Genomic DNA, 26411 nt, shown 5'->3' on the forward strand with positions numbered 1-26411 from the left:
CAGCACACGGGCGCCATAGCATTTTTCCTCCATAAAAACGCAGCCGCCGCGGTCGGGTTCGAACCCGGGAACTCCGGATCAGTATCCGAGCGCCCTAACCACTAGATTTCTGCATTTTGAGTGTATGACATCGGATGACTGCAATGAAAAAGTGCGAATGGCTGAGCGATGGTCCTTTTCTTTGGTGGTTTCATACTTTACAGTTGCCCAATTGGCGCGCCTCACTATTTTCCATATTTCTCGAACGACTGCGACGAGCACTCTTCCCAGCTTGTGCCACGCAGAAAGCTGCATTCAGCAGTCGTCGACCGACTGTGTACTGATATAGTAGCGGTTCATGAGATGTCAGCAGTTGCAGTGGTTGGGTAATTTAGCCGCGAGACTCCTTCAAGCATATCATACACCACTAGGCGCGTAAAGCTGCACATTATTTCAAGCACAATGGCGACCAGGATAATGGTTCTGCAGCTCCGAAAGTCATATGTAAGTCTAACTTCGCTGGACACCAATATGCACAGTTGCAGGCCTTAATCACAAAATATTTTGTGTTTTTTTATTCGTGATTCATGATCACGGGTGACTCGCTTTATTGACAGTTTTGCTCGGGAACCAAAGTGTACATATTAATGAGGCACGACTGTGATCGACTTTGAAAAGTCACGCTTTGTGGAAAAGAATCAACCAGAAACGGTTTAGTTTAAAAAACTGCAATTTTTAACGATACCTATGCGTACAATTCCTATTTTGCCTGCAAAATTGGGTGGTGATGGGTTAGCCTTTTGAAAAAATAACTGCTACCTAAAAATTGAGCTTCATTACTGCTTCAGCTTCTTTACTGCTCCGAGTCCCAGGGGAAGCAAGAACAACGCAGGCCTTTAAGCGTTGACCTGGAGCGCATTGGCACAAAACAGCCCGTCATGGTGGCTCGGTGAACTTTACAAGCTCGTCAGCCATGCGGTCGAACACTGTCAAACAATTAGAACCACCAGCGAGTCAGCCGCATCCACTGTGCCTCGAACAACGCAAGCACCGTTGCTTGCACCGAGCAAATGCGCCCGCCCGCGGTGATTCAAAATGGCGTCGCAGCGAGAAAGAGGCGGCGTGGGTGTGGTCAAAGGATAGCACCACCCTGAATGGCGGCGCTGGCATCGAGGCACCCTACGCGCGGAGGAACTAGACTGCAGTGGAACTGAAACGCGCTTTACCTAACTTTCGAAGTTTTAGCAGCCAGCGCAGTTCTTTAGACATCGCGAAGCTTATATTACGCGACTGCTGTCATGTGGTTTGCGAGCATGGTGTAACACAACAGCATATTTGGGGACCTGTGCGAACTTTAAGCAATTTTTCAGGTGGCCTAAAGCAAGCACGCATTTTATGCAAGCTTTTTAAAGCCAGTGCGCTTTCGTGCAGTTTTCCTAGGGCAGAATGCGTTTTGCACCATTATATACGCAATATTTTTTTTTCTCCTATAGGTGAATGCGATATATATAAAGCAAGGATCATCCGGGAAGTTCATTCTGGCATCTCTTTTTTGCGTTTCTATCTGGCAAAGCATCATTAAACCATCACACAGGTCGCGGTGAGAGATTTCAGAGTCCTTCCAAGCTCTTTTTACCAGAAAATCCGCTTACCCTGCTGTGGGCTGCCTCGTGCAGCTGACGTAACTGAAATAGCTTGTCTAACTTCCTGTTCTTCTTTTTTCGACTGAAGGTCACGTCGAAAATGAAAGAGGCCTGATGGAAATACGCTGCACTTTACTTAGGCTTTTTCTTCTTGCCGATCGAACAAGACAATCTTCTGAAAAAAAAAAAGGTAGAATCTCGGTTTCGACATAGTCTGCAGTTCAGTGTGAAACTGCATTTTTGTTCTTGTATGTCTCGATAGACCAGCGCTCCGATATGAAGTGCTCGGATGAATCGCCGCCAATCGTTTCCTCAACATCTATTGCCTCGGCACTATTCCTGCGGACATGCTGATCTTGCTGGTTCTGCGCGCTTGTTCTTCGATGAAACAGTTCTGTGAGTTGCTTGTACGCCTCTTCCTGTCCATCGGCAGTGTTTTAGAAGTGTACTTCGGCAGGTTCTTAAAGAAGGTAGGCACTGCATCCTGTCTTAAAACTGGAACGTCGCGCGGGATCGCTAGCTCAGTGCCGTTCACAATGTGCAGGAATTTTTGTCGGATATACCTGTTGACAGACAAGAAAAGCGAGAAAAATCAGCGCTTGGAAGACTGCTGCCGTCAAACCATGAACACCATGAACACAGTTGAGAGATGTGCAGCACGCCATTATAACTTCAGCTTTAGAGAGCTTCAGAACGTTGTTCTTTGTTACACCAGTTTTCTCAAAGCATCAACATGAGTAGAAATGCTAAATGTTCGTAACTTGTGTCAAATCGTCTTTAAAGACAAGTGAATTCTCCTGCAGCGAATTTTCGGCTCTGCGAATAGCGGCGCCCACTTCGAGAAGAGATTAGGGCAAGCCAGCGGACGGAAAATCTACACTTTTTCTGAGCACGATTTATAACCGGAATCGCACCCGGGAACAATGCACCATCTCTGAGCCTTTTTCTTAGACGTATATGACATTCTGCCATCATGCAGCAAGCATAAAAAGCACGGCAATCAGCAAACCGCACTGAAACACAGAACGACGAACTACGCAGACCTCGCACAGACTGCTTTCGCTTTGTCGTCTCCTCCGGAAAGCTGATGGTGCCTCAGACTGCAGCGCCCTGGTTGGCCCTAGCGGCATTCACGCGAACGGGCCCACTCCTCTCCTTGGGTAGCGCGCCGCGTTTTCACACCTCCCCTTCTAGACATACTAGCCAGGGCCCAATTTCTTTTAGGTAACTGAAAACGGCAAGGTTTTTGATGACGTCATGTTGAGTTCTTTCGGGCATTTCTGCCTACCGCCGAAACGAGTACACTTGACAAGGCTACCTTGGCGTAAAAATCCAAATCGAGGCAATCCACAGTCGGCGATGTCTTGTTAAGGTTAAGAACCGCGGAATCGTTACACAGAATCGAAAATTGGCCAAGTTTGTCCCTCATTCGTTCTGCGAGGGGAGGTAAATCGAATATCACGTGTACCATTTAAAGGCAATGAATATGCCTAAAAACCCAATAACATTAACGAATTCTCTCCGAAGCGGGTAGCGTGGGCGCCGCCATCTTGACAACGCTATTTTTCCTAGCGTAACCATGCGCACGCAAACTAAATTCGAAAAACAGCGTACGTAACACCCACGTACGTTAAACCTCGACTTGGAATGCCGTTTGGCGCATGCGCAGCACGAAGGACGCTATTTTATAGCGTTCGCTACGCCTTTGCGTTTGTGTGCGTTCGCTATACTAAAAGTCTCTAAAGAGGAAGAGGGATCGCAGGGGTGTCATCCAGAAGGGTGTTCTGGTTGGCTGCCCTGACTGGGAAAGAGGGATGAGGGGATTGAAAAGGAAAAGAGAGAAGGGGCGAGGGACACAGTCACAACTGGTCCCTCAAGTCAGTCGCTCTCAGGAGGCAAAACAGTGGCTTGTAGGTCTTGAGGGCAGTCGATTGCTGTGGTCATGGTCAAATGATCTATATATCCTCTCTTATAGGACGGGCCAGGGCACAACGCAGCGTACATCTTTCGGTCGCCAAAGCAGGGCACTCACACCAGAGTTGGGCAATTGTACATTTGAAGCCACATCTTTCACAAGCAGGGCTGTCGGCCATCCCAATCAGGAACGTGTATTCTTTTGTAAATGCAACACCGAGCCAAGGCGGCAAAGCAATGCTGCTTCACGACGCGCTATACAGTGGAGAATAAGAAGGCGCAGTCTAGGATACAATTCCCTGACGCGACGGTTGAAACTGGCCAATGGCTCTGGGAGACTGCGGTATCAAAAGAAACAAGCACGCGGGCGAGGCTACCCGATCTGCCCACAGTGACGGACTTCAATTCTGTGTATTCACTGGAGTGGGGCTACGGTCTTCCACTTCGTCTCGTTTCGCCTATAACAAAACATATGAGATAGACTATTTTTCATGGCGAGTGACGATTCTGCCACTGCTAGGCTTAAGAAGTGCGTTGGTTTTGTTGACAAAATGGTCGCAAACAAGTAGATATTAAATATATAAACATTGACATTGGCAGCTTTCTACTGAAATGTACACCTTGTTTTAAATATCCTGGCGTTGTCTTCGACACCACCTGCTCTGGCAAAATCATTTATCAGCAAGGCGGGGGGGGGGGGGGGGGGGCAAATTGGCATCCAGGTGTTATAAACTGCTGCAGGTACGCGGCTTCTTTGACACAAATATATTAAGCATTTTATATTTCTCCTTTATCCAGAACCACCTCTCATACTGCTGCGACCCGCCGCGGTGGCTCAGTGGTTAGGGCGCTCGACTACTGATCCGGAGTTCCCGGGTTCGAACCCGACCGCGGCGGCTGCGTTTTTATGGAGGAAAAACGCTACGGCGCCCGTGTGCTGTGCGATGTCAGTGCACGTTAAAGATCCCCAGGTGGTCGAAATTATTCCGGAGCCCTCCACTACGGCACCTCCTTCTTCCTTTATTCTTTCACTCCCTCCTTTATCCCTTCCCTTACGGCGTGGTTCAGGTGTCCAACGATATATGAGACAGATACTGCGCCATTTCCTTTCCCCAAAAAACCAATCATATATATATATATATATATATATATATATATATATATATATATATATATATATATATATATATATATATATATATATACATACTGCCTATAGAATCATGTGGATGTACAAGTTACCTCGAGCCAATCCTAAAGCTACAGAAACGATCATTAAGAGTCATAAATCATTCTCAGCCGGATCATCCCAGCAAATAATTATTCATCGACTTAGATACTACCTCTCGATTCACTACGCCTTCTAAAAACAGCAGCTGTCGTAAACAGCGTCGTAAGACGCAACCATCCTTTCCATATATCCCTATTTCAGAGGTCATCACGTTCCACCAGAAATATAACACCAGGAAACATAAATCTACCACCGACTCCCTACGTACCTACGTTGCGTGCTCGACTGAAGAGATGGCCACACGTAAATGCTACTTTTATTCAGCTTGCTGCATTGAAATCCAAGCACACGACGGTCGAAAGCAAAACCATCGCGAACCATTGGACACTCTTAAGAAAAAGGCCGGAGAATTCACTAAGTAACTACTAACCAGTTACTTGCCGCACAGATCACTACATTCTTAGTATTTAGATGTAGTAAAACCAGAAATAGTGAAAGTTACCACCTCAAGAAGCTAGTGAAAACTAGTGCAGTCTCAAACAAAAAGCTAGAAGGATTTATTAAGAAAATGGGTAGAAACTCTGTTCGCATATGTTGTTAGGTTCTTCATACGGTGCGCTGGAGTTGGTTGTTAAATCTGAGCGCACTGGAAAAATAAAAAAAAGCTGTATGTTCAGTTTGACAAATTCCCGCCACCAGCCATGGCTACCAGAGTGTGCTGGCCGTAAATCACACACTTGCTATACCGCGATAGTGTTAACGGCCCCGTGTCGCAGAAAAGCTGGAATCGTCATCGGCGTCGACGGCGTTGGCCGTGAGCGAAAAATCTCGGAAGCATTTATAAATAAAACCGAGTAGCTAATTGGTCCAGTTGGGGAATCGAACCTGGGCCTCCGGAGCGCGAAACGAGCACGCGCTAGCCACTCCGCCACGCCAGCGCGATGGTTTGGATTGAACGAAGGCGCGTCTAGTGAATACGGTGTTGTCTTAGAAGGGTGCTTTAGAGACATGTAGTACTGTGGTGTATATTAGTAATTATGAGCTAATATATTACAGAAGTCGAAGTTAAGCGAGTAGCAAAGTACGTTTCCGCTACTTTTCCTCTTTGCTTGGCGTGCACGTAGCGCCCGTTCGTTCGGGGCGGAAGCTATGCTGGCGTACGTGGCATCGGGTTAGTCGAGAATGATGTGCCGACGAACTACGACTGCATCTTGAGTCCTGCGCATTTCGGCATGGCGCCTGAAAGCGCTTCTACGCGGTTTGCCGCTCCGCGCGTCCGTTTCACCGTACGTAGCATCAGCAGCATCAGGCTCACGCGGCGTCGAAGGCGCTGGCCGTGGGCGAGACCTCCCGGAAGGATTAATAAAAAAAGAGTGGCAAGTTGGTCTAGGTTGGGAATTCATAACCCATTACGCTATATCGCGTCATACCCTCAAGGCGGAGCTTGAGAGTCCCCTCCAATTTTGCGCAATACATGCACAAATTATGCGGCGTGGTGGCATCACAAAGCCGTACCGGACACACACAAAGGTTCAGAATGCAAGAAAAACAGAAACCAGAAAGGGTCACACAAGCGTGACACGCGCACTGCGCGTGCACAGGTAAATTTCTCTCAGTAATATAGATTCCGTAAATCTTACTACAGTTACCGGCATACATGGCAAAATTACTTTTGAAAAGCAATTAAATTACAATATTAATTACTTTCCTGAAAATCTTGCAGAATTAATTGAATTAGATTACAAACTGAATTACATTACATTACTGCTCTCTAAAAGTAATGACATTACATTACAACTGCGTCCCAAAAGTAATGAAAATTGCTTTTAAACTACTCTTTGGTTTCAATGTTTAAAAAATTGCGCATTGGTCATAGCTCTTACAAAATTTTCAGACTTCTTTGTTTGTAACGCTACTGAGCTTCAAATTGGGCGTCGGAAATTTTGCCCGTCTTTGAATACAGGTAGCCCTAGCCGATTGAACAGGAGCTTTGCTGACATAGATGACGTCAACTTAATCGCAAATCTGTATAACTGCTTGCATCACTCTTCATTCACAAATTCATCGTTCAATGCGTAATATGGTGCCACCCTCTTGATTTTGAAGAATTAGTCGTCAGCGTAAACAGCGAGAGTGCACTGACTGCTTGTCCACGCTGACAGTCCCGGAAATGCACCGGGGCGCACACAAGCTGCGAATTGTGCTGTTCAATAGAATCGTTCCGGAAACAGTCGGCGGGCATAAATTGCATGTTGGGGTGATGATGTCGCCTATGTTGGCTTGAGTTAAAAAAATGGCTTCAAATACGATCACAGAAGCCAGTTTTCCCCAAAACTCAGAACCAGTTTAGTTAGATGTCAGTTGAAGCTTCTTGTGAGTGCGGCGACGTGACAATATATATGTGAAGCATGACGAAAAGTAGCGCGTGATCAGACAGGGCGGAACGTAGAGGACACGACATGCGCTAATTTTCAACAGATTTTTTTAAACGTTCAACACTGTCAAGAATGCAAGCCATGTGTGAGCAGTTCGATGTTGAATGACTGCATAGTCAAACAGGAGCAGAAAACAGCTAACATGAGAGATCATTGAAGCTAGAGAAATAATAAACCTGTAAGATAACTGTGTGGGCACTTTTTCTCTTTCGATATCACGGAAGGAGATGATGTTTCTTGATGGTGCGAACAAAACGTAGATGTGCGGTGGAAAGTGACTTGCTGTGTGATAGGACTGTGGGGTGATGTATTCACGTTCTCGCAGTGTATACAAAAACCCGTACTGCGTTGTGTAAAAAAAAATTCAGAATTAGCGCATGTGGTGTCCTCTATCGTATTGTCCGGTCTGATCGAACGTTACTTTTCGTCATGATAAACCAAATCGCCCATACAGCCGCCCTTATTATATGAAGCAGACTAGAGGGAAGTACTCGCTCAAGCACTCGCAGTGCGTCTGTGCGAAGGTGCAGTATGGCATGCCATGGTCATGGACCTCTCCTGGGGGCCCTGTGGCCCGTCTGCGTGTACTACGGCACGCAGAGCTGGAAGATGCGCAGCAGCACTATATACTATTCACCTATAAGCGGTGTTGATGCCCGCGCGCTCATCGCCTCTCGGCGCGTGCGCCGATTCGCTGCAGTGCTGGCTGTGTGAATTACTTGCTTTGTAAACGCTCAGCCCTAGAAACGTGAGGCCAAAGCATGGGCGATGAAAGGAGAAGCATGTACTCATTATTCAGCAAAAGTAATTTTGCTAGTAATTTATTATTTTAGCTTTGAAATTACTGCTCCAAAGTAACTCATTACATTAGTAAATTATCAGCCCTTAAAGGTAGTGAATTAATGTCCTAATTACCGAGAAAAGTAATTTGATTACTGCAATTCAATAACAGTACTTTATTTACTGTTAAATACGTTTACGGGCTAGTGGCTCTTACCCGCTGGGCTAAAAGGCCAGCTTTAATTATGAAGTTGAGACTGTAGAAACAGGTTAGTCAACCTAACCACACGCTGCTGCAGAATTGTTGAACTGTTACTAATCAGGTAGTAACAGCGACCATAGGTAGTCATAAAAGGCAGGAAGGGCTTACGTTTACTAACTTCTATGAACAAGATTGTAAATAAAGTAAAAAGTAGTAAAATGCAGTTAGAGTTAGTAACTTCTCTACTTACTACCTTTTTACTGCACTTTGTTTTAAGAGTGTAGATTTCAGCGCTTTGCAATCCTTTCATAAAGCCATGCTCAGCTTAACAATGCAACAGTAAACTCCAGGCGTGCTCGCATTTTTTGCCTTTCCCGCTGTGTAGGAACACTCAGCGCTAAAAATCTTGACATCGCTAAAAGCATCCTGCAGGGGTGCGAAGATAGTGTGCGGTTCTGTTTGCAAGGAGGACGTTTGCAGACACAGGTCGCCGATCTCCAGTTTGCAGTCGGTGTTTAACCAAAACTATCATAGGCGCTCACCTTCAATGAAAAAGCGTGACTCACTCGTGCAATCAAGGAAACTCGTTAATGCGCTGAGGCTGATCACAGACGGAGACCTCTTTGCGGTTGCCATCTTGGCTAGGGTGCCTCGATTCCAGCGCTGCAACGAAGCACCCTAATCTTGGCTCGACTGAGGCTCCGGCCTGTAGTTCGTGAAAATCGCCAATACCTTCAAGTGTTTCACGGAAGCCCGCCACTAATAAAAAAAGATAGTCTTTCCGAGGTCACAGTATGGCTTTCGCGGCACAGTAGAACCAGTGTTAGCGTACACCAGAAAACCGGTGAATCGCTTTTACTAAGCTGGTTAACTATTAGAGTTGAACGCCTGGTTGAAATTAGAGATTGGACGCTGGCTGTTAGTAATAGCCATTGTCACGACGCAGCTAACGTACGTCGTGGTAAAACGTGAGGAGTGCCGTCGAAGGGGAGCAGGGGAACGCGCGGACAAAAGGGAGAGGCTCGCAAAACGGCGTCGCGCGCGAGTTTCGGCTGCCTCGGCCCAAGCGAGTGAGGAATGGCCTGTTTTTGGAAGTCGGTCGGTCTGAAACACGAGACGACGACAGGACGGCTGGGGTGGACAGGCGCTGCGCGTTCTTTTTTTTCTTAACCTTCTTGCTGGCTGGCCAGTGCGGCTAACAGCGACGCGTGTTTGGTAGATAGTGTTTCTCTCCTCTCGCAGTAGCATTTTCTAGTTAGCCACGGCAGCTTGCAGTAAGGCGTGCGTTTTATATTGTGTGCTTCTCTTTTGTGATATCTTGCGTCTGAAAGGTGTCGGGAAAGTCATCTATTGGCTGAGGATGTAGTTCTGGCGGGAATACAAGGAGCTGAGTGCGCGCGAAGGAGAGCGCGGGGAGTTGGTGCGTGGCAGCCGGGAAAATCGGTTGTGTGTGGCCAGTGGTGGTCCCGGGATTGCGGAGTTGGAGACGCGAGTTCCTTGAGCGGCGGCTGGACAGGTTGACCGTGTGTTGGCCGACGGTGGTCCGGAGTCGCGGGAGTTTGAAGTTTTGTTTTTAATTAAAGAGGGGAGGCTGAAATCTTTCGGCATATGTAAATAAGTTCTGTAAATATTGCAAAAAATAACTTTTTGAGGAAAGCCTTCCTTCCAAGTGCCAACGACAGAAGACCTGCACACCTGTCTGAAGCCCACCAGTCGCAAAGTACGTCCCCCGAGTCACTCACGAGACCCGCCCTCTCCCACTCCACGTCAACATCTGGATCCAACAGCGTCGACACAAGGGAGGGAAATATTCGTGACTGCCATATTAGTTTCTATAGGGTATCAAAAACGCGATTTCCGACGGTGCAGTGGCTCAACAAACTTCGGCCATTTCTCGCGCAGTTAGAAAATTCCTTGTTCTCGCTGAGCGCTCAGCGACGTGCATCAGATCGCGTCACATCGTGGCGCAGGTGCCAAGTGGCCACCTCTGCCACGTCCCAGCTGCGGTGCTCACCGCCGCTCGCTGCCGCGAAAACCGTACTGTTACCTCAAAATGCCCATTTTTTCAAATTAGTGGTGGGCTTTCCTGAAACGCGTGGTGTATGTTTTCCCTTCTATAAAAATATCTTCACGTGGCGTTATTTTCACTAAATGAGTTTTGCATGTGACATTTTGTAGAAATGTTTCTTGTGTGGTACAGAGCGAGCCCCACAGCAAGCAGAGACAGATGTGGTCTGAGGGGTGACGCGTCAGGCCACCGCACCGGGTGCTGTTCACCCTAGGGACACCGCTGGTCCCTGTAGTGAATGCCGACCAAGCGTACGTCCTGTGGTAGTGACCCCGGTGCCTCACACGAAAACAAATGAACGCCCATGCACGTCTCCACTTTTACTCTACGGGACGCAGTGAAATACTTTTCCTGGTCTTCTTGGGATAAGCCAGACATAAATTTCAGTGGCTTCATGTGGACTAAGTGACATGCTTTTTTTTGAAGCGAAAAGCTTCACTACGCCAGCTTTTCGAGCCATCAGTGGGCCAGCAAATTTGACCTCGAATGTAGCTAGATGTCAAACAAGGAAACGGCGCCCGTCTCACATATCTCGGCGGACAACCGAATCGCGCCGTAAGGGAAGGAAAGTGAAATAAAGTTTGTTTTAAGGAAAGCAAATAATAATAATAATAATAATAATAATAATAATAATAATAATATTAATAATAATAATAATAATAATAATTGGTTTTTGGCGAAAGGAAATGGCGCAGTATCTGTCTCATATATTGTTGGACACCTGAACCGTGCCGTAAGGGAAGGGATAAGGGAGAGAGTAAGAAAATAAAGGAAGAAAGAGGTGCTATAGTGGAGGGCTCCAGAATAATTTCGACCACCTGGGGATCTTTAACGTCCACTGAGATCGCACAACACACGGGCTCCTTAGCGTTTTTCCTACATAAAAACCCAGCCGCCGCGGTCGGGTTCGAACACGGGAACTCCGGATCAGTAGTCGAGCGCCCTAACCACTGAGCCACCGCGGCGGGTAAGGAAAGCAAATGATGTTTGTCTCACATATCTCGGTGGACACCCGAACCGTGCCGTAAGGGAAGAAAAGTGAAATGAAAGTTAGTTTTAAGGAAAGGATATTACGCATGTCTCACATGTCTCGAGAGACACCCGAAACACGCCTTGTGCGAAGGAAAATGAAATTTGGTTTTAAGAAAAGGAAATGACGCCTGTCTTGCATTGCGCTATTTCCTTTCCCTAAAAAACCAATTAATTTTTGTTTTCAATTTGGCTTTCTAAAGTTATCTGCAGGCTTTGCGCGTCGTTTGGAACAGGATTTAGTTCCATATTGCCGCATACAACGAGCAATAATAAAGTTGTAAATATCACCAAGCTATATAAAATATATACTGCTTTGTGTGAGTGCCTTTAATGTCGTTTCGAAGAAAGGAAGATGTTTAATAAATACAAAAAATGACCACTACTGTGTGTGTTTCACTATGGCTATCTATGGCAATGTGACGTTCCTTGTGTGTGCTACGAGGGTCCCCGTTCGACGGCGCGGCGTAGACGGAGCCCCCAGTAGCGGCGAAAGCACAACCGGACCCCCTTTCATGTTTCTACTGTATATGGCTGCAAGCAACTTGAGTGAGATTGCTTTTGGGCCTGCCGCCGTGGACCGCACGGAGACGACCCAGATGACAGCGGCATCATCAATTACCGAGCCATACTCGTTGAGAGTGACGACCAGAACGAAGGGGTTTAAGCCCAACCGGACCCCCTTTCCATAGTGTCGGCACGAGTCGAACGCCGCCACCGCCGCCGCCGCGGGGAAACGGGCTTTATCCTCCCCAATTGCCGTGGCCGTTCCAGGGCGGCCTCGTTTCGGCGGGCCTGGCCCCGTGGCAAGACGGTGGGCATCATCAATGAACCCTCCCGAGCACATCCCAGGACAAGGGACCACTTTCCCGGCCTTTTAGTGTCCTCGCATTCCGGCCTTGAGGGGTGAGTGTCATTTGATGGAGAACGGAGGCCGGTGACCCGCGGGAACCGACAGCGGGCCAGAGCGCGCCTTACCACAGCCGACGCTATGCGCTACCTCGAAGACAACCTTCTTTCCCTCGGACTCAACACGTGAGGGGGGCGAGACCATAAGTGCGGCGGTGTGTTTGTGCGCCCAAGTGAAAGCCCTAGCCCCCCCTTCTGGCGTGGGCGTCCTCACCCTAGGGAGTGTGGGGATAAGAGGATATAAAAATCGACAAGCAGTACCGAAGAGGGACGCTCAGGACGACATCGTTCGCCAAGGGGGCCTTCAGCGCCGAAGCCCGACGGCGTGCAGCTTCTGCCAGCAACCGGTCGAGCTCAACTCCGGAGCCCCTCCATCGTCTCCATGAAGTCGTCGGCACGTAAGCTCGGACGCCCCAGCCTCTGATGTATAATCTTAATCATGTGTAATTATTGAATATATCTGTTTGTTTAAACTGAGCCATACGGTGTCTCTTTGTCTCTCCGTCCCGTGTGGACCTGCGCATTATGGGCGGTCATCACACTGGTGTCAGAAGTGGGGTCTCAAAAGCAAATGTCCTCTGAAAGCTGCGACATTCATGACTTCAAAATTGTAATCAAAAGGGAATCACGGGACTGATTGTGGGACTCTTACGCCCATTTGAGAGGCTTGAGGCACCGGAGGGCTTGAGTGAAAAAAAAATGTCTGTATCTGAGGGAGCTCCCACTCCACAGCCGTCGCTCGGAGCAAGCATGCTGGCATTAGGAAGCGTCATCCCGACGTTTACAGGAGATAAGACAGGGGTTCTAATCTGCGATTTCTTTTCCATGCCAGAAGAGGTTGGGAAAATGGGGGGATGGTCCGATGCTCAAATGCTGGGAATGGCGAGGTGTAAGATGGCAGGAGCTGCTCATGATTTTGCATGGCGAGACGAAAAAGTAAAATCCACAAAATCATTTGCGGAATTTAAGAAGCTCGCGTTTGAGCATTTAGACACTGAACCACGTCACGTGCGGGTACAGAGGTTCCGTGACGCCGGACAGATGGTAGGGGAGGACGTGCGAACGTTTGCGTCGCGGCTTCAGCGCTTAGCGCGCGATACGTTAAGCAGGGAGGAGGAAGGAGACCGGCTAAAGAAGAAATACGCGGAGGATATACTTAAAGAGGAAATGACCGCTTTGTTCGTGGCTGGTCTGCAAGACCCCGTGCGCCGGTTCGTGCTCACGCGCAAGCCGAGCAATTTCGACCAAGCCGTGGAGGCCGCATTGGATGAGGAACGAAATGAGGCGTTAACGACAGCCGCAGCGAGAGTACGCGTCATAGAGAGAGCGGTGCTCAACCCTGAGGTTGCTCTCTTGACAGAGCGGTTAGATCGCTTAGAACAGCTGCTATCTCCGCAGGTGGAATGCCAGGTTGAAGCGCGCGCTCAACAGCGCCCATTCGCTGGAAACCGGAGACCGCCACAAAGCTACAGGCGCGGTATGCGAGATTTTGAAGAAATCGTATGCTTCGCTTGCCAGGGTCGCGGACACATCGCCAGTTTCTGCCAAAACGTGCGCCGTGGGGAGCCACAAAGAGAAGCAGGCGAGACACGCCCTAAGCAAGCCTACAGCGGGGCTCCAGATACCGAGACAAAAAACTAGTTAGTCCTCCCCAGCCTGAGGAGTGTGGGGAGGGAGCAGTGGATGATGAGGTGGTGGTAGTTTGTGTGGCCGACGAGGCATGCCCTGTTGTGCGTTGCAAGTTAAATGGTTGTTGCATGGAATTGTTGATAGATACGGGGTCAAAGGTGACATTCCTTAAGGAGAGCAGTTTTAACACGCTTCGAAGGAAGGGGGACCGCGAGGTGTTGGAAGCGTCTGATGGTATGGCAACCAAATTTGTAGGCATAACGGGGGATCCTCTTGGCATAAGTGGACTCTACCGGTTACACTTCTCTCTCGGCGGAATTGCATTGGAGCACCCCTGCTACGTATGCCCGGACACGGTGTCTCTGCCAAACGGAGTGTCAGGTATATTAGGGCAGGATTTTTTGAGAAAAAGGGAAGGTAGTAGTCTCATTCTCTGAGGAAGAGGTTAATGCGGGCGGCTCAAAAGTTCCGTTTTTGAACAGGACAGGGGCTGAGATTCGCATTACCGATATTGACACCCGTCAAACAGTGGGATCATTGGAGAAGGTATATTCGCGGGTTGCCGTGAGGCTGGTCGATGAGGCGGTCGTCCTTCCTTGGTCGGAGCACATTTTGTACGCGTTTGTGCCTTCAGATGTAGAGAGCGGCGCCGTGGGAGTGCTTGAGCCGGTCGACTCTCTCAGCAATGGCCTGAAGGCAGCCGCGTGCCTCGTGACAGTTAATGACGCCCACAGAGTGCCCCTACGGGTGGTTAACTGTAGCCAGCAGCCACTGAGCCTTCCCAAGAACAAAACATTGGCTTTCTTCACCTCTGCGATAGAGCAACGTGAGCCCACCGATACGGTACTCGCAACTGTAGAGCATGCTAGTCCTTCGGCTGCTCCAAAGGTGTCGTTCGATCTTTCTCACGTAAAATCCAGGGAGAGGGAGGCTCTGGCTGGTTTGCTGAACGACTACTCGGAGGTATTCGCCGCGTCCAACCTGGATTTGGGCTGCTGTGGCGTTATAAAGCACAGGATAGAAACCGGCACTTCATCGCCCGTTTACCAGCGTGCGTACAGGATTCCTTACTCCCAACGTGAGGAGATGGAGCGGCAGGTGCAGGACCTGATTGATCGCGGCATTGTCGAACACTCAAAGTCACCCTGGGGAGCAACAGCACTATTGGTGGAAAAGCCAGATGGCTCGTATCGATTGGTAGTGGACTACCGCAAACTAAATGCCCTAACTCGCATCGATCCGTACCCCATCCCCAATATACAGGAGACGCTTTCTCAGCTGGGCTCTGCCAGGTACTTCACGGTAGTGGACATGGCGGCGGGATTCTGGCAGATAGCAATGGATCCGGCAGATGCCGAGAAAACGGCATTCAACACGCCCTCAGGGCACTATGAATGGAAAAGAATGCCGATGGGTCTGGCCAACAGCCCTGCTGTCTGGCAGAGAACCGCTGATGTTATCCTGGCAGGTCTTCTGGGGAGGCTGTGCTTCGTGTATATGGATGACATAATCATATACAGTGAGAGTTTTGAGAACCATTTGCGCGATATTGAGCAGGTTTTGGTGCGACTAAGAGGAGCGGGTCTCAAGCTGAAGCCCTCTAAGTGCCAATTCCTCAAAAACGAGGTGAAATACCTCGGGCACGTTGTTTCAGCTGACGGCGTGCGACCGGACCCTGAGAAACTAAGGTGTGTCTCGGATTTTCCATCCCCGACTAGCGTCCGCCAGGTCCGGCAGTTTCTCGGCCTGATCGGTTACTACCGAAGGCACATAGAGGAGTTCGCCAAGCTCGCTAAGCCGCTCACCGCCTTAACAGCCAAAAATGTCGCCTTTCGCTGGGACGAAAACGCGGAGGATGCTTTTGGGGCCCTGAAAAGGAAGCTAATGAGTGCACCGCTGTTGCGCCACCCGGATTTTAATTTGCCCTTCGTTATGGCCACAGATGCGTCAAAGTTCGCAGTTGGTGCCGTGCTATCTCAGGTTATCGAGGGCAAAGAACATCCCGTTGCTTTTGCGAGCCGACAGCTGAGCCCCACAGAGCAAAAGTACGGAGCTACGGAAAGGGAGTGCCTCGCCGTTGTCTGGGCAGTAAAGCACTTCAGATGCTACCTTTACGGCCGCAAATTCAAGCTAGTCACAGACTGCCATCCTCTGAAATGGGTGATGAGTGTCAGGGACCCTAGCTCGCGACTCGCTAGATGGAATCTACACCTGCAGGAATACTGCTTTGAAGTTGAGCACAAGTCAGGAAAGACACATCTGAATGCTGATGCACTCAGCCGCACAGCTGCCGTGGCAGCTATAGATGAGTTTGTTCCCGTAGTCGACCCCGCCGAATTACGCACAGAGCAGTGCAAAGATCCTGACCTGAAGCGAATAATCGAAAGCTTAGAGGGCGCACCGTCTCACCCCGAACAGCTAGGTTATTTCATTGGCAAAGACGGCACCCTGTGTCGGCGCACGAGGCCAACCAGGAAAGGGAGACCAGAGAAAACCGCTTGGGAGAGAGTCGTCATACCTCGGTCGTGGACAGAAAGGGTTCTTCGCGCGTTTCACGATGCGCCATGCGCCGGTCATTTTGGCGTAGCGAAGACACGCAGGCGTGTGAAGCGTTTGTACTTTTGGAGTGGCATGCGACAGGATGTTAGAGACTACTGTGCGAAGTGTCATTCCTGTCTCGAAAGAAAAACACCCAAGGGACGAAGACCAGCTCCAATTCAGCCGTTCCCTGAGGTTTCGGCTCCCTTCGAGCGGACAGGTATGGACATAATGGGCCCATTGCCCACGACCACTTCCGCAAACAAGTAGATTTTAGTATTTGTCGATCACCTTTAAAAATACGCGGAAGCGGTAGCACTCCCAGATCAGAAGGCAGACACGGTTGCAAGAGCATTTGTCGAACAGATCGTGCTCCGACATGGACCCCCGAGGCAACTCTTGACAGATCGGGGAACGAACTTCGTGTCGCAGCTAATGAGGAGAGTTTGCGAGCTGCTTAAGATCGCTAAGAAGCAGCCAACACCGTACCATCCGGCTTGCAACGGCGCGGTGGAGCGACTGAACCAAACCGTGGCCGGGTTCCTGTCGCATTTTGTTTCCCGCGACCAGCGGGACTGGGACTTGTGGCTCCCGTATGCAATGTTTGCCTAGAATTCCGCAGCACACGAGAGCACGGGCGAATCGCCATTCTTTCTTCTCTACGGCCGAGACCCGGACCAGCCTAGTGAAGTGCCAGAGGGCCCCCGTCGTGTCCCATACGCTTCACTGGACGACTATAAGGTTGAGCTAGAATCGCGATTGCAAGTGGCGAGGGACATCGCAAAGGAGGCCTTAAAGAAAGCGGCGAAGCGCAGGAAGGAGGTGCACGATCACAGTGCTAGAGACGCGCCGTTTGATGTGGGGGACAGCGTGTACATTGAAAACTGCCAAAGGCAGATTGGGCTAGCTCGTAAGTTCCAGACGAAGTGGAGAGGACCGTGCGAGGTTGTCGAGAAGCTTTTTCCGGTAAACTTCAGAGTCCGAGACGTGAACCGGCGTTTGATAAGGATACACGCAAATCGCCTCAAGTCGGCACCGGTTCAGTATTCACGAAATGAGGAAAGGGAAAGCGCGGATTTTGATGGGGACAGAAGTGAAGCGGAGCGCGCAGATAGTTCGCAAGAAACGCCCTCTCCTGCATTTGTTCGGCAGGCGCCAGAGGTGACGGCCGGAATGCCACCGGATTTACTTCATGCATTGCTAGAAGAAGAAGCGCGCGAGGTTGCCGCGCAGATAACGCCAGGAGAGGCTCCTGCCACGAGCCCTCGCGAGTCCCAAAGCAGACAGAGGGTCACAGACTTACTTAGTATGACTCATGAAGGCCGATATCCGCTGCGAGATCAGAAAGCTAAGTCGGACTAATGGCGTAAACAGAGCGGAGTTGTGAACTGGTTAGAATTGTGTAATGCCGCAGCTCATAACATTTGTATGTGCTTATGTGTTAAGTTATCGGAGTTGGTAGTTAAACCTTTCTGTCATTAAGTAACACCTTCACAGGAGAGCATGCGGAGCGCATGCAGAACCTGCCCTACTTCCTTTCGTTATCTATATTTTTGTCTGTGCCGTGATCGTGCTAGAAGTGGGAGCTCCTTTGTAACTGCGGTAAATTTATTTCGTCCAGTTTGGACTAGAAAGGAGAGGCTTGGGTGCTGAGTTTCATGTTTATCTGTAAAAGAAGATCAGTGCTGCCCCTGGAGACGCCAGTTATGACAGCGGAGGCATATGGTGTTGTGCAGTGGTGTTGAGTGCAGCGAAAAGTGTTTTGTCGGACGCACTGTGCGAGGCGATTCAGAAAGACAAGCGGAGCTGCATGGACTCAAATGTTCGGAGAACATTCTTCTGGAGGGTGAGCGAGTGTGACGTTCCTTGTGTATGCTACGAGGGTCACCGTTCGACGGCGCGGCGTAGACGGAGCCCCCAGTGGCGGCGAAAGCACAACCGGACCCCCTTTCATGTTTCTACTGTGTATGGCTGCAAGCAACTTGAGTGAGATTGCTTTTGGGCCTGCCGCCGTGGACCGCACGGAGACGACCCAGATGACAGCGGCAACATCAATTATCGAGCCATACTCGTTGAGAGTGACGACCAGAACGAAGGGGTTTAAGCCCAACCGGACCCCCTTTCCATAGTGTCGGCACGAGTCGAACGCCGCCGCCGCCGCCGCGGGGAAACGGGCTTTATCCTCCCCAATTGCCGTGGCCGTTCCAGGGCGGCCTCGTTTCGGCGGGCCTGGCCCCGTGGCAAGACGGTGGGCATCATCAATCAACCCTCCCGAGCACATCCCAGGACAAGGGACCACTTTCCCGGCCTTTTGGTGACCTCGCATTCCGGCCTTGAGGGGCGAGTGTCATTTGATAGAGAACTGAGGCCGGTGACCCGCGGGAACCGACAGCGGGCCAGAGCGCGCCTTACCACAGCCGACGCTATGCGCTACCTCGAAGACAACCTTCTTTCGGACTCAACACGTGAGGGGGGCGATACCATAAGTGCGGCGGTGTGTTTGTGCGCCCATGTGAAAGCCCTAGCCCCCCCCCCCCTTCTGGCGTGGGCGTCCTCACCCTAGGGAGTGTGAGGATAAGAGGATATAAAAATCGACAAGCAGTACCGAAGAGGGACGCTCAGGACGACATCGTTCGCCAAGGGGGCCTTCAGCGCCGAAGCCCGACGGAGTGCCGCTTCTGCCAGCAACCGGTCGAGCTCAACTCCGGAGCCCCTCCATCGTCCCCATGAAGTCGTCGGCACGTAAGCTCGGACGCCCCAGCCTCTGATGTATAATCTTAATCATGTGTAATTATTGAATATATCTGTTTGTTTAAACTGAGCCATACGGTGTCTCTTTGCCTCTCCGTCCCGTGTGGACCTGCGCATTATGGGCGGTCATCACAGCAAGCACCGCACGTTTGACCCCAAAAGTAGCCAGGCAGATGCAGCTTTTCGCTTTCGACCAGGGTTAACCAGAGCAAAACCACCAGCACTTTCTCGCCACCATGATATGTGTCGAACTTTTTTTTTCATTTCCCTCTGTGCTTTTTTTTCCTTCTTCACGCGTCAGTAACAGCTGTCACCGTAATGGTTGAAAAAGTTCCAGAAGAAAGAGTAGTATAATTGAATTACGCGATGAGCGCCCCATAAAGCAACAGCTGTCGTCAAAAACAACGGAAAATAATTCAGTTTGTTAGTCGTAACTGGCGCTTAACTTCGGTAAGTCTGCAGTTCTGAAAAGCTGGGGCATGTGTATAGTCGGATACAACTCAAGTCTGCAGTGAAGCACTGTCCACATTTAGGACCGTTGTTGAAGGTTTTCGTGTTAACTATAGACAAGAAGCTGTCACGAGGCGAAAGTATAAGCTCAAGAATTTTGATGCATATGCCTTGTTTGATGTAGTCAAACATTAAAAAGCTGATTCTGTTCACTATGGCCACTGGTCGGCGGCGTAACAAAAGACGCAGAGACCGTGACCAGTGTTACCAACTGCTGCTTTTGACTATATAGCAGATGATGAAATTAAACTATACTTAAAACACTATGCACGCGCATAAGCGTGCGAGAAGTTTTCTTTCTTACAGTACAGGCGTTGACATATTTAGAATGTTACATGCTCTTCGAGCTACATTGGTTTAGGAATGTCTGAGGCTTTCTACTGTATACTATGATTAAGGTGAATATGCATAAATGCTTACCACACAGTACAACGGCGCACCACTGCTTGTTACTCATAGTAATTTTTTTTTGTGCGGCAGCGAGACAGTATACTAAACTTTAAGTCTCAGCGCAGTTCATCCCGAATAATACAGTACAGTCAGACTAAACCAGCATATATATTTACCTATACGAATTTTTGGATGCTCAAAGACTGTCTACGATGGCAGTGAACTGTTATTAGCCACTGATTTCTTTGCAGTGTCGATGCTTGCGTGCGTTTGATAGAGAGCACCATGACTGAAGATTAATTAACCTTTCAGTGGACAGACCTGAGGAACTAGAGAGAGCGGAGCCACCTTTAATGAACGCTACAGGATTAGTCCCCTGACACGGTCATGAACGGTGGGAATTGCGGAATTGTAAAATCACGGAGACTGCGCGCTGGAACAGCCACGGAGGTCAGGCGTTACTTTCGCTTCTTCTTGCTCTTCTGCCCCTTGACCTTCTTGGGAGCCGCTGGAACGGCCAGTGCGCTGCCACTGGCAACGACGTCCGCCGAGGTGGGCGACGCGACCGCGGATAGCCCTGGGGGCGCCTCCTGTGGCTGCTTCGGCGGCGCCTCCTGTGGCCGCGGCTGCGGTTGGGCATGCGGCTGCTGCGTCTGCGGATGCGGCTGCGGCTGCCCAGCCGCCTGCACTGCCACCGCGGGGCTCGTGACCGAGGTGGCGGCTCCAGACGTGACGTTGCTTGCGGCGCTAACACCGGGGGCGGCGGCACCAGAAGCAGCTTCTACGGTCGCGGTTGTTGCGGCGGCACCGGGCGCTCCGTCGCTCGCTTCGGCGGTAGTGGAGGCTACGGGCGCTGCGTCGCTCGCGGTGGCTGCTTCGGCGGCGGCTGAGGTGGGGCTCTCGGGCCGCGGGTGGAGCTCGGCGAATGAACGGCAGACGTCGAGCCGCGGCGGCAGGATCGCGGCGCGGAAGAGGTACCCGGCGATGCTGGAACCCAGCAGTACGCCGATCAGGCTCACCAGCATGCACATGGTGCGGAACGGGAACTGCTGGCCCCGCTCATCGTCGTACATTGGCAGCTTGATCACCGCGGGCACGTCCATCACGGGCTCGCCGCATAGCACGCGCAAGATGAGACCCAACAAGAAGCCTGTGGACGGAGGAGACATCAACACGCAATGCATCACTTGAGAGCGCAGTCAGCGACTCCTGACTCAAAGCTCGAGCCTTATTACAGCCAACTCCATAGTAGCGAAGCTGTACGTTTGAGTAAACTGGCCTATGAACCCTCAACTCTAATGCAACAGGAAGTGCTTCACGAAAGTTACGCCGTAGCCGATAATCAACGTGGCAGCCCAGATTCCGCTAGTCATCGCAATCCGGCAATAGACATTTAGCATAGCGAATACAGCCACCGCTACCGCTTATCCCGCATTGTGCCCCGTCAATGCGCATGTGCAGATCGCTCTGAGGACGCCGACCAGCTGGGCGAACGCCTGCTGCGTCGGAACCAATCAGCACGTGCGCACTGGCGGCGCGCGGTACGCGTAAGCGGCAGTGGTGGTGGTACATGCTATGCTAAAAGTCTCTCTTTTTCCGTCAGCTTATACTTTGTCACACTTGAGTGCAGCGTGCAAACAGTGCGCTCTGGAGTGAGCGCCAATCAGTAGAGCGCACAGGTGGTTTCTGCTATTAGAGCAATGAATAAATGCCATTTATCAGCTAGATGGCGCATGCTGGTGCGGGGAGATTCTATGCTAGCCTACAGCCACCTTTAAACGGCGTCACCGCAGATGGTGGCACACTGCGGCCATGTACTGCACATTTTTATTCTTAGTATTCTTATTCTAGTTATTTCATTTTCGTGATTCGGGTCCGAGGTCACTATCGGACCTAAGAAGACGTGCACACAAGAGCCAAGACATAAGACTTGGAAGTGATTATCGAAGGCCGTAAAGTTACCGCTCTAGGCGGCACAGAAGCCGCTTATTCGGCGATTAATGGACCATTCACCACGCAGATGGGGAAAGTGGCGACTCCATGGGACGGGCCAGAAATCCGCACTACATGAGGCCACCTATTACACCACTGGGAAGATGCGCAGCGCGAGTGACCGTCAACGGACATACCTATCCTGCGACGTTCATAATGCTACAGCAATGTTCTCCCTATGTGATATTGAAAATGGATTTCCTTAGCGAGCATCAGGCGATCATCGTCCTTCGATCAAGCTCACCACGCTTTCGAGGGACGAAGCCGTCCTTCTGATGACAATCCCGGAGCATCACGCTGCTCTGAGTGTCCTGGTTCAACACGTGAGCCTTCCACCCCCTCATTCGTCATGGCCACCGTAGGTGCTATGGAAGCCAAGAAAATCGAAGTGATTGTTGAGGGGAACACGAAGCTGCTTATAGACCGAGTAATCGGCGTCGCCAAGAGGCATCGCGGATGATGCCTCACCTCGTTGGTGATGCTCACCAACTTGGGCGAAGAATACCGAAATCGCAAGAAAGGCACGGCGATTGAATTTCGCGACGAAGTCAGCTACGTAAGAGATGGCTTCGTCCTCTCCGACTCATTCGAAAAAGACCCGTTCTCCCAAGGCCACGTCACCTATACGTTCGACATCAGCGCAGAGCTGCCCGGGCGCAGACAAGACCAGATTCGCAGTTTCCTTCCGAGTTACAGCGATTGTTTTTCTGCCTCGCAAATGCCCAGCGAATGCCTCTTATCGTTATAGTAGACTGTTCCCATATACGGAAAAATTACGTCCATAAACAATTTACCGTTGAAAAGTGCTCTTGTCTAGAATTTGAGTATGCTCATCCATGGACCTAAGAGCGGGTACTGGCAAATCGAGGTTGATGAAAAGGACCGCGAGAAGACCGCCTTCATCATGCCTGACGGTCTGCACGAGTTGGTAATGCCATTTGGACTTTCTTCTGCCCCATAAACGTTCCAGGGTTCCATGGACAAAGTATTGGCAGGCCTCAAGTGGCAAATTTCTGTCGTATACTTAGATGACGTCGTTTACCCTTGACAATTGAAGATGATCAAAAATGGTTTCGGACTTTGCTAGAGGCAATCAAGTTATCAGGGCACACCCTGGAGCAGGAGAAGTGTCATTTCACTTAAGAGCAGTTGCTGCTTCTAGGCCACATCGTAAACAACGTTAGAGTACACCCGGACTCGCAGAAAACCGTGGCTATCACATCATTTCCATAGACGACCGACAAGAAGGCTATGCGCGTGCTAGCGACGGTTTGCAAATAACTTTTCGTGCATCGCCGGACCCTTAAAGACGCCACTAACGAAGTGAGATGTGCTATTCAAGTTGGAAGCTCTGCAACGTGAAGCATTTCAGGAACTTTAGCGTTGCTTACAGTCGCCGCCAGTGCCTGGACACTTCGACAAAAAAGCCGAAACTGAAATATATAAAAACGCAAGAAGCGTGGGGCTAGGCGCCGTTATTGTCCACAAGCAGCAAGGCCGTGAGAGAGTTATAGCGCACGCCAGCCGCTTTTTGTCAACGGCAGAGGAGCTAATACCACGTCCGAGAAGGGATGCCTTACGATAGTCTGGGCCGTGTCGAAGTTACGCCCGTACTTGTACGGCAGGCCTTTCAAAGTTGTGAATGACCATCACCCGCTGCCCTGGCTCGCCAAACTGAAGGACCCTTCCGGCCGCCCCGCTCGATGGAACGGAACTTACGACTCCAAGAGGTCGACGTCGCCGTTGTTTACACATCCGGACGTAAGCACTCTGACGCCGATTGCCTGTCACGAGTGCCTGTAGACGCAGCGCTACAGGAAGACGGTAACGACGCCTTCCTAGGACGTATAAGATCCAGCACTTTTGTACAGCAGTAACGCTCGGCCCTCGAGCATTTGAAAGCAAAGCTTCTTCACCCCCAGCGTCGTTGCGGGAATTGATTTAGTTCTGCGTACAGAATTATGTCCTCATGCAGAACTTAGGACCGAACAAGAACGGTTACATTGTTGTTGTATACCTGCAAGACTTCACGAAGAAGTTGTATTCAAACGACGACCGAGTTGACAGCTGGGCATATCAGGCTTTCTCGCACCCTCCGCCGCATTCAAGACAAGCATTAATGGCCCCGGCTGCCTGCCGATGCAGCACGTTATGTGAAAAGCTGCCCAGATTGTCAGCGACGGAAGATGCCTGCCACTCGACCAGCAGGATTCCTGAACTCTATTGAACCCCGTAATGGCCCTTCCGGAAGATAGGCATGGACCTGCTTGGCCCTTTCCCGAAGGAAACATCTGGAAATATGTGGATCAATCGTAGCGATCAAATGCCTGACCCGCTACGCCGAGGCAAAAGCTCTGTCAGACGGAACAGCAGCAGAAGTCGCCAAATTTTTTGTGGATAGCATTCTTCTGCAACATGGCGGCCCCGAAGTGCTCATCACGGACAGAGGAACAGCGTTCACGATGGAACTGACCCAAGCCATTCTGCACTACACTCAAACAATCCACCGAGGACAAGTGCGTACCAGCCGCAGAACCAGCCTTACGGCGTTCTTTAACAAGACCATAACAGGCATGGTTGCCATGTATGTCGGTTCCAAACAAAAGACTTGGGACGTCATGAGGCCTTACGTCGTCTTCGCCTACAACACCGCACTGCAAGAGATCACCCCAGATGACGCCTTCTAGGCTCGTCCATGGCAGGGAGGCTACGACCGCGCTAGACGCCATGCTGCCCAACGTTACCGAAGAAGATAACCTTGACGACGCCTCCCAGCTACAGCGTGCGGAAGATGCACAACGCCTGGCCTGCCTGCTCATTAAAGACCAAGAGCGCATCGACGCCCGACGCTAGAACTTATGCGACAACATGGAGAATAGAAGCCTGAAGACCGTGTTTGGGTGCGGACGCCAATTCGCCGCCGCGGACTGAATGAAAAGCTTTTGCGCCGCTACTTTCGCCAGTACAAGATCGTACTGGATCGTATTGGGGGGGAAGGTAGAGGAGTTGATTCACCAAGGCTTCACACAGACAAAGCCGGCATTTTCGCCAGTGCCATTGGCACTGCTATCTCGCTAGTGCCATTGACACGGTTCGCCAGTGCCACTGGCACGTTCGAAATCTCTTGGAGGTGCGATGAATTTTCTTCCTTATCCGCACAACGGTTAGGGCTTCCACGGAGCCAACAGAAGCCCCATTACAAGGCTTATAGTCAAAACCCCCTAGGTTCTATATACTTTTGACAAAGGTTCTACCTTCGTTTTATCCCTTCCATAGCGTTGCTTGCAGAAAATGGAAGTGTGGAGCGGAGCACAGCTCTCGTAAGAACTGCTATTACTTCTTAGTGGAAAGTGCTGCACTGTTCATCTACAAACAGCGTGAACCGGGAGCGTAGTGTTTTGAAGGCGCTCAAAACAAAACAGAATAATATTTTTTTGAAAACTCGAAAGCATATGTTATGAGTAATTGAAAACTCTTTCATGGAGATTCGTTGGCATCTATACTACACCTTTCCACACCGCTTGAGTAGACAGGAGTGAGGGCGTGCGATGGCCTCGATGCCCTCGCCAAGTGCCAGTAGTGGCTCGAAGCGCAACTGAATCATAATTCAGTGAGGTACGTCGAAGGCCTATGCGGTTCACTATCACCTTAATGCGTAGCAGTAAGCGTTATGAGAGACAAAGAACACACAGCTCCGGGCAGCAGAAAAACACAGCGTTTATATTTCATAGCGCCGTATTTCTATGCACAACTGAACGAAACTCGTGTTCGCTCCTGCTCCACGGTGGGCTGGGCATAGATTATCTCATGCCGTATTTATGCGAATACAGGTCGACCGCTTAATTAAGGAATGATTCATATATAGGTTGAACCCTTAATTTATCGATTACAGCCTAAAAGGTAATGACAATGAACCTTAATTTTGGCCTTAATTTGACTCTATGTCCGGGCATAGGCGGCATCGCAGTTTCCGACCGTAGGCCACTCCATTGATATCGCCTGCAGTAATGGCGTCGCATACGAGTTCGAACTGCGGGACATTGGGGCATACACGTAACTTCTAAGACTTGCGCATGTGCCTGTTAATTTTGGCTTTCACTAATGAGATAAAGGCGACGAGCAGTAGCGACAGCCTGTGGAGGATCGGTATTGTAATTTAGGGAACAGGGAAGTCTTTCTGCTGGCTCGTATTTAGTACCGACGACAGGAGGCCGCTCTTTCCGTTTCATGCACTATTCAGAAAGAAATAAATGAAAAGAAACAGCAACAAAGAGTTGACCAATATTCGAATAAAAATGTTAAAGCTAAAGTGGCGAAACATATGTGCGCGGCCAGATAATGATACCGCTTTCCTTTTTATTCTATCCAATGCGTAATAACTGATTATAACAGGTTAGGGTAGGAACACTAT

General features: G+C 50.1%; 1 protein-coding gene across 1 annotated transcript in view; it reads right to left on the reverse strand.

Annotated features, from left to right (window-relative positions):
• Positions 1-20406: 20406 nt before the first annotated feature.
• Positions 20407-26411, reverse strand: part of LOC144124963 (high-affinity choline transporter 1-like) — a 23910-nt gene continuing 17905 nt past the window's right edge. The window contains exon 7 of the mRNA XM_077657958.1: positions 20407-21158. Within this exon, the coding sequence (XP_077514084.1) occupies positions 20467-21158 (692 nt within the window). The 3' untranslated portion in view covers positions 20407-20466. The remainder of the gene's footprint in view (positions 21159-26411) is intronic.

The sequence above is a fragment of the Amblyomma americanum genome, chromosome 1 (genome assembly GCF_052857255.1).
Source record: "Amblyomma americanum isolate KBUSLIRL-KWMA chromosome 1, ASM5285725v1, whole genome shotgun sequence".
NCBI classification, from domain to species: domain Eukaryota; kingdom Metazoa; phylum Arthropoda; class Arachnida; order Ixodida; family Ixodidae; genus Amblyomma; species Amblyomma americanum.